Below are 13210 nucleotides of genomic sequence, written 5' to 3' on the forward strand. Positions count from 1 at the left end.
ACATGTTTTCTACGAAATCGCCAAATCAAATTGAGTAAGTACCTAAGTATTATTAATATTTTATCAAAATATTTTTGACGATATAAATATTAGTAATTTTACAACCCAAAACTGCTAAGGAAAGAAAATTAAACGAATAAATATGATTATCGTTTTAAAAACTTTTTATTTAAATGTACAGCTAATAAAATAATTTAAATAAATTTTCGGTTACTGATGAAGTTAAAGTGACGTCACAAAGTTTGTGTCTCCCCTCCCCCATGTCACAATATGTCACATTTTCTTGACCCCCTCCCTCCCCCTAAACGTGTGATGTAATTAATGGATGACCCCTAGTGAGACGTCACATTCTTTCGACGAAATCGCCAAATCGAATTAATTAAGCACCTAAGTATTATTAATATTTTATCAAAATATTTTTAACGATATAAATATTAGTAATTTTATAACCCAAAATTGCTAAGGAAAGAAAATTAAACGAATAAAAACGATTATCGTTTTAAAAACTTGTTATTTAAATGTACAGCGAATAAAATAATTTAAATAAATTTTCGGTTACTCATGAAGTAAAAATGACGTCACAAAGTTTGTGCCTCCCCCCTCCCCCATGTCACAATATGTCACATTTTCTTGACCCCCTCCCTCCTCCTAAACGTGTGATGTAATTAATGGATGACCCCTTGACGTCCATCCGTCCACAAAATTCAAAATGCATATGAAAATATGAACCACATAAGGCGATGGCGCATATTGTTGCTGCCAAGTTGGTGCAAACTTGGCTTAGACTAAATTATGCAAAAAAATATGTCAGATGCTAAATGGACAATTTTGGTGCCAAAACTAGTGAAAATATGCCAGATCTGGCATCATTTATGCCAAGTTGGCAACACTGTCAGTGACATTTTAATTTTGTGTTGCCAAGCTAAGAGAACATTGGTAGTAAGCAAACCTTTGATCATTGTTTGATATAAAAAATAAAAGTTTAAAGCAGTTTGAAGTACCATGCTTTTATTATTACTCAATTCAAATATACCTTATGGAAAAATATTAGTCATAATCATTGATTTATAATTAATAACTGTTTTTGTATTCTGCTCGAACGATTAAATAAAAGCAGAAACATGTAATATTAAAAAACCTTGCGTACAATGGATCGAATTGAAAGAAAAACATACAGTGCTGTCAATTGATTTGGTTTATTTTCGTCATTTCATTCGTTTTGTGAAGTGTATTAAAATATACAGTTGAAGACTTACGAAATTCTTTGTATCCTTGAACTTAATAGATTGGTTTCAAATCCAAATGCAAAAAACGTGTTAGTTTTTAATTTACGATAAAACGATTTCGATCGATGAAAATCCTTTGTATGAATTTCGCGCTTTGTTCTTGTAAAAGTTATTTTTACGCATTTGCAGCAAAGTCGAGAATATGTAGATGATAATAAATTAAGCGTAGTATACAATTTTTCAACTCGAAATCAATCGCAGTAAATGTAAAAGTGATAAGCAAAAACAAATTAAAAATGGCTCACTTTAGTCGACGCGATACTACGTATAGCGCCCTAGACAATGAAACGTCTCCGCCTTTAGCTCATTTGGCAGATTCTACAAATGCTGCCCCTATGATGCTAACCCTGGACCATGAACATGAAGACGCTACTAATGTTATCATCCATAAAGTACCAAAAAACAAAGGTACAGTACTTACACTGATTCATAGAGCTGGTTCTTGTAACTTCTGTTCCTGGGATAATTTTATGCGAAGGTTATACCTTAAATATATATTCTTTGTGTTCTGCTTTTAGGAGGATGGACTCATATAGAAGATCTAGACTCTTTCTTCACAAGAATGTATCATTACTACATAAGAGGAGGATTTTACCCAATGATTATGTCAGATTTCTTTTACTTATTGCAATTTGTTTTCATCATATGGTTTTCAACATTTTTGGTGCACTGTGTCAAATATCCTGTTCTATTCAGAAATGACCCAAATGCAAACAGGAGTGAAAAACTTAGTTTAAATGATGTTATATATTCATGTTCAGAATGTGTTGGATTTATTTCTTGGCACTGGTAAGCATTCTAACCTCTATTCAATGCCAATTGTTGTAAAGGTATTTACTAGATTTTCATTCTTCCTGTTGAATGTTATATGTTATGTTTCTCTCTGACCCTTATTAAATATCAACTGAAAGTTTATATTGTGCATGTCCTGGTTTATAGAGTCTGTGCCGAAAGAGTTGTCGAGTGTATGGGGCATAATACATTCCATGACTCTTATATTTCCAAACAGACTAATAGGTTTAACACATATCTTTTGTAAAATAACTGCTTATTAAATTTATGTATGACAATTTGTTAACATTATACATAAATAGAGCTATAATTCTTAAGCTAATGCAGCTAGTGCTGGGCCATTTATTAATAAAGCCATTTAATGCTAGTGTTTTTGTTTTGATGTCAAGCTTAATTATTATAACAATGTTTTGTACCTAATGTACTGATTATTACTATTTTAAAAACATGTTATTTTTAGGTGGTGCCTCATCATGTTATGTTCTATAATTTGGATAATGAGACTAGTCTTATCAATATATCATTTATATTATGCATATGATACAAAATTATTTTATAATAATGCACTTAAAATAAAAGATGTAAGTGGAAACTGGATATATTATAATACTATATATTGTGAATTTTAATATGAATTGTGATAATTAATGAGTTTCTTTTTTTATAGAGTGACTTAGTATGGGTAAGCTGGTCAACAGTCCAAGACAGGGTCCGGGAAGCTCAGCCCGAACATCACATGTGTGTCCACAAACAGGAAATTAATGAGTTAGATATCTATCATCGAATCCTTAGGTAACATAATAATATCCCTAAAAGTAAATTACACCTCACAGTTATTAAGGTGGCATATACAAATACATCATTAATTCATTAAACAATCTGGACTTTATTAATGCAATGATATTTTTAACATTACAATTAGGAATGAATTTTACATCCCTTCTTGTCTATAGTCCGTTTTTTTTAGCACTAGAAAGAACTTCAGAAGTAAGCGTGTGGTTCCAAATCCAGCACTTATAGCGGTTATAATTTGTAGTAAATTATATGTATTGACCATGTTACATTAGATAATTCAATAATTATTAACAATTAAAGACCCTGATAAAAACTGCATGCTTGCTTATGTGGATTATTCTTTCTAATGCTAAAAAAAACAAACTATAAGGGTGGACAATATGCTCAGAATGAATGCTTATGACGAATCTAGTGATAATTATGGATTATTTCAGGTTTAACAACTACATGGTAGCCATGGTTAACAAAAGTTTACTGCCACTACAGATACATGTGCCTTTTGTGGGTGATTTCCACTACTTGTCTAAAGGTTTAAAGTGGAATTTGGAATTTCTTTTATTCTGTAAGTAATATTTTAGGAGGTACACTTAAATATAATAATCTGTTAACCTTTTAGATAATGCATGTTCAGTACTTATTCAAAATAAAATTATAGTGCATAATGTTTTCCAGTTCATAAGCACTTTCCATGCCTATGGCGAAAATTTATTTATTATATAATGATTGATTGATTACCTATTGCAGAACATTATATTAATATATGTTGTGTTTGTAAATAGCTAGTCCGTGGAGTCCCTGGGAGAACTGCTGGCAGCTGCGGGAGTGCTACAAAGACCATTCGAAGCGGATGATATTGGCTCGTCAGCTGGAGAGGCAGATCCTGTTCCTGGCACTGATTAATTTATTACTGACACCGCTTATACAGGCTTGGCAGATTCTATATTTCTTCTTCAACTATGCAGAGGTTTGTGAAAGATATTTGAACCCCAGTTTCACCCATTTGCTATTTTATGAAATTCTGCCCCTAAGAATTAAAAAAAAAAATCCTTATACTTATTGTAGAATTGTACAACTTTTGTTTGTAGAATATATAGAAACTGGAAGATATAGAAACTTAGTATTCATAATATTGGGACATGATTCACATGATAGTAGATAAGCTTTACGCTTTACTTTATAACTGGGTATAATTAATATGCGTTAAACTCTAGTTGAACGAGTTTAAGGTATCTGTACGTGTACATTTATACATACAATATACTGTTGGATACTTGATAAGCTTACTGTCCGCGTTGCGACCATAAATACACTCTGAATAGCACTGAGACAGCAAATCTTACTAGAGGAATTTTAACCTTTTGTACAATAATTTGTGCCTTTTGTGCAATGCTCGCTAAGGGTAGCTGGCAGGGACATTGGGAATCGTACAAATTTTGTATACGCTACAGCGCTACTGTTCGTTTACAGCTAATAAAGCGGTCGCCGGGCTCGCTCGGGCTGCGCACTTGGTCGCTGTACGCGCGCGTGACGCTGCGGCACTTCAACGAGCTGGAGCACGAGCTGCGCGACCGGCTCAACCGCGCGCACAAGCCCGCCACCAAGTACCTGGCCAGCTTCTCCTCGCCCATCACCACGGTTATCGCCAAGTAAGCACGCTTTCCTGTTTACTACGTAAGCACATGTCTACTAGTGCAGGATGCATATCTACTAGAGCCAAGCGTAGCAAAAATCAGCAATAGGTAATATGTAGCTCAAAGAATACGTATGAACGTACGTACAGTCAGCAGCAAATGTTGCTAAGTGGGCCAGGTGTTCAAAATGATCTTGACACGACTTTATTGTTAAAAGAAGAGCGTGTCAATGTAATCTTGAACACCTCACCCGCTTAGCAACTTCTGCTACTGACTGTATGTACTCTACATCGTCTCGTATGGTGTGTATTGTATGAAACACAGTTACAGTTGGGTACATTGAATACCTACAACAAGGGACAGGTAAGCAATGCATTCTGTAAATCTTCGTACCAGAACAACGAAGAGGCAGGCGTATGGATGGAGATCAACTACCACAAATACGGAACAAAACCTATGACTTGTTTATAAATTGTATTAGGTTTATACCTAGGTATAGTTATCTATACCTACTAAAGCAACCGCAGTGACATACGAATTGTTAAGGAAATAGTGTACGCAATGTTGTTTTAATTTACCTCGTTGCGCGTCAACTGCGAAAGTAACAATTTATTTAAAACATGTTTAGTTTATAAAATGCACCTTGGTCTTTATATGTCTTACCATCGGGTGCTGTTGGCGGCAATCCGTTACTTACACACACACATTCCGTTACTTGCATAAGAAACTAGTAGATCTATACTCGGTTTGTGTAAATCTTTAGAATGTTTTAGGTATAATAGGTATCAGCAAAGTGTGACTGCACTTCTCTTTAATAACCCAGGCGCCGCCATTATGAAAAAAATATTCCAAAAATCGATTAGACAAAAATAGTTACGAGAATTGGTTGAAAAGTGCGGTCCGTAGAAGAGACTGGAGAACATAAAACATTTTTGTCCAAGCTGAAATGGAAACGCTTCTGGCTCACTTGGTCAATAAGATTTGCCGTGTCGCAGGAATGTGATGTTCTTCTCGGCGAGCGTGCTGGGCGTGCTGGTGATGCTGTCGGTGTACGACGAGGACGTGCTGACGGTGGAGCACGTGCTGACCATCATCACCATCCTGGGCTGCGTACTGGCCGGCGCCAGGTAATTAACATTAAAAGTAAAAAAAAAACATATTTCCGTTTTGTTATATTTAAAAATGTCAGGCACTTTTTAACATCAGTCCAAGCTAGCAAATATAACCCCTCGCTTAAAAACGTTAACTTATTTTGATTTTAAACAGCGTACGCGATAACACTCATTCAGAAATACTTTCTTAATTGGCGTACGAAGGTTTTGAAACAAAGTTACTATGACTTCATACCTCTAATATATGGTCCATATGGCAGTTCATTTTTACTGTCACGCAAAATGATTGTAGACTTTTTTTTTTGAGTCTTATTTTTTTTGTTTATATATATATTTTTTTCATTTTATTATATCATGTATTTTTTTAGCACACTAATTTATTTCGAAATGTAATGTTTAACTAATATAAATGCGGTAACACCATATTTTTTCAATTATTGGATCCGCAACGGTGTGATAAGCGCGTAAAAACTGTATTGTTCAGGGCGTTGATCGGCGAGGAGGAGCGGTTGTCGGGCGGGTGCGCGGGGCCGGCGCGCGGCGAGGAGCTGTTCGTGCAGGTGCTGGGCCACGTGCACTACCTGCCCGCGGCGTGGCGCGGCCGCGCGCACACCAAGGACGTGGCCGCGCACTTCCAGCAGCTGTTCCAGTTCCGAGCGGTCAGTGCCCGATACAACACTTAATACCGTTTATAATAATTCAGCCTATATACGTCCCACTGCTGGGCACAGGCATCCTCTCATGCGCGAGAGACTTGAGATATAGTCCCCACGCTAGCCCAATGCAGATTGGGGACTTCACATACACCTTTGAATTTCTTCGCAGATGTATGTAGGTTTCCTCACGATGTTCTCCTTCACCGAAAAGCAAGTGGTGGATATCAAATGATATTTCATACATAAGTTCCGAAAACTCACTAGTACGAACCAGGATTTGAACCGTTTAGTCGTTTACAAAGCAATCCAAAATGATTAAACTCTCGGCTAATAGTTGGACCACTTAAAAAAGATACGCTTTTGTCACTATCATAACAATGTTTTACAGTAAACTTAATTTTACGCACATACATAGGAACCAAATCGGGGGCTCTTAACACATTCACCGCCAGCAAGTTAACAAATCAGTGAAAGAATAAGGATCAAGGTCAAATGGCGTTCTAACAATTTTAATCTGCCGTCGAAATATGGCAGTGCAGGCAATTTACATTGGCAACATAATTGACTTTGACATTCCGCCTCTATATACTCTATTCTCTTTGGTTTGATCCACACTGCATGTAACACCGTGAACAACGGCGGATTTTCCCTAAAGCCAAGTAGGCCGGAGCCTAGAGCGGCAAAGATATTAGGGGCGGCAAATTGTGACAAAAATTTCGCTAATGATAACAAGAAATAACTCACAATGTAGTCAATATGTGTATGGGTGCTTAGAAAGGGACGGCTACATGGCCTGGGGTCTAGGGCGGCAAATACTGCAAATCCGCCACTGACCATGAATAGAAACCATAATTATATTTTCATAACGCAGGTGTACATCCTGTTCGAGGTGTTGAGCCCGCTGCTCAGCCCGCTCGTGCTGTACCGGCTGCGCTCGCGCGCGCTCGACATCGTCGACTTCTACCGCAACTTCACCGTCAGCGTGCTGGGCATCGGCGACGTGTGCTCCTTCGCGCAGGTATGTCCACAGGTCTTGAATGACGCTTAAGGTAGCCCCCACACTAGCGTCTGAGTGAGCGTCGAGAGTCTATGCAAAATGGCGTCGCTGCGCAGTTTCGCCACAACGTTAGCCATAGAATTGACGAGACGCTGACGAAGACCGGGGGGTCTCTAAAGTTAATTGAAGTAATCAAAGGGGAAGACTTCGCGTACATGAACATTATAATTATGAGCACGAATAACGCGTCTGCCTCAGTTTTAAGCAGAAATTAAAATATAATATTATTCTTTTATATTTATTTCTTCAGTTGGACATCCGGCGCCATGGACACCCCGATTGGCAGGCCCCTGGCAAACATGCTGAAAAAGCGAAAGGTAAGTAAATCACAATGCTGGCTAAGAAGAATCTATTTTACACTTTTCTTAAGTTGCTCAAGTTGTCAATTCTAATAGAGTGGCTAATAGGGATTAATACGAGTAAATCGGTTTTATCAATAATAATGAATATGGAATTAATAGATTATGATCCTGCTTATTGCTATTCCCTTTTTAGGGTTCCGTACCCAAAGGGTAAAACGGGACCCTATTACTAAGACTTCGCTGTCCGTCCGTCCGTCCGTCCGTCCGTCCGTCTGTCACCAGGCTGTATCTCACGAACCGTGATAGCTAGACTGTTGAAATTTTCACAGATTTTATTTTTAGATTTGATATTTATTTCTGTTGCCGCTATAACAACAAATACTAAAAACAGAATTTTTTTCCTCCTGGATTCTATTTCTATTCAGGGCAATAGAAAAATGTCAAACTATGCATTTAGTATTAATAAAATTGAATGTTTTACATGCTCTTTTTTACGTCGATTGATGATTTTGTTGCTGTCTGTACATTTTTTCGAAAATCTGTAAACGTCTATCTATATTTTTAATTAAAAGGTTAGACAAGGTCTTCTAAGGTCATTTTGGCGAAGGGGCACGGGATCTGGTAACTGCACTCAATGCCTTATTAAAAAAATCTACCCTGAACATAGGCTGAATTACTATATTAAATATATTATTGATCTCGGTTCAGGCAACACGCAGTACAACCAAGGCGAGGGCGGCAAGACGGAGCTCTCGCTGGTGGCGTTCTCGTGCCGGCACCCCGGCTGGCAGCCCGCCGAGCCCGCGCAGCGCCAGTTCCTGCGCTCGCTGCGCCAGAGCATGCACCACGCCGTGCCCGCCAACAACGCGCTGGTCAGTGCACATACTATACGAGTACCTACATGACCAGACTATTGCGACGCACCCTAAGATCACATATGTATTTGACAATTATGAACCCTTATATACCATCACGCTCAGCGATTGTTGCGCCATTTAGGGTCCTAGCTCAATTGATTAAATTGGTTGTTCAATACTTATGCTATAGAATCCAATTTAGCAAGAACATAATTTAGAAGAAATGGTGACCGTGCGTATATTATGACCTAAAGGCTAGACTCAGTTAAGCGGTAGGTTCTAGCTTTATATATATAAAGGCCCATTCATAACTTACAAATATATTATGAGATCTCAAAAATATTCCACAGAAGAAGTTTGCGCAAGAAATGATAATATTATATCCGGGTATTCCTGTGCAGGTTGCATTTTTTCAGTATCAACATCACTCAGCGGTGAACTATGAAACTTTCCATGGTGAACTATGACACTTTACGGGACAGGACGGTTTGGGGCAACCGACCCTTAGTTCCATTACGGTTGCAGTTGTCTGATCACCAGCGATGCTTAGGTTATTACTCACCAGATGGCTCCGATTAAGTGGGGCTTTTAAAAATATTTGTGGTAAAAATAGACTGCAAAGATTTTACGAAATCATGCAAGAAGTGACATATATGAAATAGTTATGAACGACGACGAGCCACGCGGCGACCTCAACCGACCTACAGATAAAGCGTCTAGATACTAATTTTATAATTTACATCATTTGCGCACCCTGGTGAACCGAAGACTTTATGAACTCAGTGTTGATTGCTTATTTTATCTTATTATTACCTCCACGAGATCGTTTTGCGAATTTATTGTTCTCAGATCTGATAATAGACATATAGAATAATCGTAAATTCATCACGTTATCTAAAATTTCAATTTAAAATTCAGATGCCCACAGAAGGTATTGGTGTAAGTCGAATGATGGCATTTCCGTTGTTGCACATATTTATGCCCTACGGAATCAATGATTTATAGTTATATTGCCTCTCCTATTTTTCCTCCAGCACGCGTGTTATCGGTGTTATGGATGCCTTTATCCACGTGATGAAATAACTGTCACTTTTTAACACCGCGTGATAGAAATTCTTGTCCATCATATCTGTACAGAAAAGCAAGAAATAGCGAAGTTTAAACTTATTTTCTTATCACTCTAATCAGTATTTTACATTTTACTGGTGCTCTATATTTCAGAACAAAACGATGCTCGGATCGTATATACAGCAGAGCATATTTGGCACCAACACTCCGTTGCCTGCTGTGCTCTCCTACTACCAGCAGCGGCAGCCATATAGATTACCCGTAAGTATCACATGAAATAAATCAATATTGCAGTGGCGGCGGGTCCATAAAAGCCGATTCCCACCGGCTTGCCTGTTTTTGGACGTTTGAGCAGAGTTGTAAAGTAAATATGTAAGCCAAATTAGCCCCGGCTTGCCTATGGATATCTTTGATGCGCCGCCACTGCAATGTTGTCCCAAATATTCCGTAGGAATAGAAAAATCTTGAAATCACAAGGCTCAAATAGAATAAAAAATAATTTTTACAAACTATTATTATTAATGTAATTTAATTATTAATGTAATACAAGTTAATTTTGACAGTTTCTGAGCTGACGTTTATTATACCTACGTAACTTCAATGACATAGCAAAATTATAGAACCACATAGCTGTTTTCTTTCTCATGATGACGATGGATACCAAATAAGTTACATAAAGAAAATTGTCTCGATGACGGTGCATTCATAATACACATTTATTTATACAGACATTTACAGTACACATGGTGCTACTTTACCACACGAGTGCGATAATTAGCACATTACGTAACCGTGTCGAAATTTTAAAGCACCCAAATACCGTTCTGTAAAACGTTGTACGATACATGTTCGAATAGGTATTCGCAACATGTGGCGATAAATTACAACACAACCGATAGGACCGTTTTCAATCGACACTATTTTTCGCACTTGTATCGTAATGTAGTGTTGTGTTTAATCGCCATTTTTTTTATACAAGGATATGGATGAGACCAGCGACGAGGAGGAGGAAGGGCCGGGGTCGGCGGTGAGCAGCGCGCGCGTGAGCTCGCGCTCGTTCGGCCTCGCGGGCGCCAGCAGCGGCCTCGGGGCCAGCGCGCTCGGCCTCGTGCCCGCCGACGCGCCCGCCGACGAGACACGCGACATGTCCGTCAGCACGCTGCACCTTTACGATCTGCACATCTCGCACGTGAGTACAAACACTGTCGTGTCGGTGACTTATTGACATGAAAAGGATGGCATGGAGTTCGTTATTCATTGCTCAGCCTAAGTCACCAACCGCGGGCTTAATTCTGAAGACTGTGGTTGTTTTACTCTATTTCCTAGTAAATATTATTAATAGTAATAAGAATCCGGTTTAGGTTAGGTTAGTAAGTTTCTAATAAATAACGCTCTTATTTTTATTAGGGTTCATGTAATCATCAAGTCGTCGCATATCCTTATAAGAAAATAAAAAATAACTTCCATTTCATTTTCATAAAATACAAGTTAATACTATAAGTGATTTTATATACAAAATCCCAGGTCCCAGGTTTGATATTTCTTTGCACTTTTGTTCTTGTTGCTAGAATATGTTCCTGGAGCATCAAACGCAGGTTGTGCTTTACCACTCTAGTCACTCTTTTTGCCCTGCACTTTTGCTACATATCTTTTGAATCGGCTTAAAATGTACCAATTTGAGCAGCGAAATTAGCCGGTCATGGTTGCATTACTCATTGATGTAAAGTAAATGAGGCAATGAGGTATGCATATGTTAAAAGTATTTGGTGTGTGTTTGCAGGCCTCGCCGTCGGTGGCGGCTTGTTGCGTGAACAACTGCTCGGACCGGCAGGGCCGCTGGGAGCAGGGCGAGCATACGCCGCTCCTTCACCACCCATAACGCCGGTCGCCGCCGCTGCCCCGCCCCGCCCCGGTCTGGGTATAGACACGGTTCCCTACCGCACTTCGACAAGGGACCGCCGCTCACTCTACCTATACTCTGTATCTTTAAGTATTTAAATAAAAATAAACAATATCTACCTTCAAATTGCTCCTTAGCCGGTTGAGGGTAGATGAAAACATTACACGATCAAATAATGTAGGTTAAAGTCAGGCCGTTCAGTTCAGTGACTGATCCAGGCGGTTTTGTAATTGGTCGGTTAACCAATAAATGTTATAACTTCCCGAAAATGTACAAATTGTTTGTTTACTTTTATTTAAATACCTAAAGATACAGAGTATGGCTAATGAATAATAATGAAACTTGAAATCACATTTCGTTGACGATTCAATACGCATTGACGATTGTTTCATTATTAATCATCGCCAATAAGAAATATAATCGTGCTGCGCTGTCAGTGAGCACCCTTCCGTAAGACTCGTATGTGAACGTCTGCCGTCGTTAACTATTCAGGACTTTAGTAACCGTGTAAATATTGTATACATTTAATTAGGTGTAGTATAAATGTAATTGTATAAAAAAGTAACATACCTTGCGATTTAAATGCAAGAAAATCATTTTAGTAACGTTTTACGTTACATAAGTAATTTTGAGGCGGCCGGCTAATACATTGTTTCTTGATTATTGGATTTATGAAAAACTGCTCCACAACCGACGTGGCAAATTTTTGTTTTTCGCTATATTTTATGCATATGTATTTCACTATACCTCCATTTTCGCCGTTAAGTTTATACTAATCTAGATATGAATTACCTCTACAATTAAGCAATGTTTCTAATTGACCAAATTATCTATAAATGCTATGAACTTTTTTGGTTGTCTAATAGGGACTTGAAATATTCGACAGTTGTTGTAATACCAAAACATAATTATTAATACCAGACTAGTGTATTATGATATTTATGATGCAATAATATAATTATTTTATGAATGACCTTTAGACAATTTTAACACTCGTACCAGAGGAACCAAATCAATAACATTGAAAGATGATATAATTCTAATACAATTATTTTATTTACTTTATTTTTTTGTCGATATAATGTGTTCCAATACACATCCAAGTCTTTTCTCAATCAATTCATTGATATTAATAAAATACAAAAGCTTAGAGTAATATAACTTTCTTTATGAAACTACACAACGGGCCTTAATCGCGTATTTAAGTTTAAAGATTTACCTCCGACGTTTCGAGGACGGCGTTGTCCCCGTGGTCTCGGAGAAGATTTAAATGCGCGATTAAGTCCCGTTGTGTAGTTTCATAATGTATAACTTTCTTGTTTAACCATTTAATTTAATTTTTAAGTACAAAACTGTGATTATTGCTTTTTCAGTCCATTTGCGGTAATTGTATTCTGGCTTCACTTTTTAAGGGAATAGCTCCATGGAACTACATTTGAGGCTTTATGATTCTTGTAATATTATTAAATTAAGAATCGGAGCTATCGTGTAAACAGTTCCGCTCGTAATCATGCCTTTAGGGGTTAAACAAGTACCTTAACTGTAGTACATAATACTTTGATTTCAAACACAAATAAATAATACATCTTTGACATTAAGTAATCTTGAGTGGAGTCTGCGACAACAAAATTAACTAAGGTATTGGTTACCTTTTTAAGAACATTAAATATTGTTACGTTTTTAATACTATAATGTGGTACTATCATCATTTTATACACTGACCTAGACGCTTCGTACGGGTAAATACACATTCA

At 37.7% G+C, this 13210-nt stretch overlaps 1 protein-coding gene across 1 annotated transcript; it reads left to right on the forward strand.

Moving 5' to 3' along the window:
* Positions 1-1186: 1186 nt before the first annotated feature.
* Positions 1187-12651, forward strand: LOC134679019 (autophagy-related protein 9A). Its single transcript, XM_063537820.1, has 15 exons — positions 1187-1694; positions 1805-2075; positions 2539-2659; positions 2746-2870; positions 3308-3435; positions 3653-3837; positions 4341-4519; positions 5500-5631; positions 6101-6275; positions 7144-7290; positions 7580-7646; positions 8340-8503; positions 9710-9817; positions 10536-10745; positions 11337-12651. The coding sequence occupies exons 1-15, from the start codon at positions 1523-1525 to the stop codon at positions 11433-11435; spliced, it is 2283 nt and encodes a 760-aa protein (XP_063393890.1). The 5' UTR covers positions 1187-1522; the 3' UTR covers positions 11436-12651.
* The last annotated feature ends 559 nt before the right edge of the window (positions 12652-13210 follow it).

The sequence above is a fragment of the Cydia fagiglandana genome, chromosome Z (genome assembly GCF_963556715.1).
Source record: "Cydia fagiglandana chromosome Z, ilCydFagi1.1, whole genome shotgun sequence".
In the NCBI taxonomy this organism is placed as follows: Eukaryota; Metazoa; Arthropoda; class Insecta; order Lepidoptera; family Tortricidae; genus Cydia; species Cydia fagiglandana.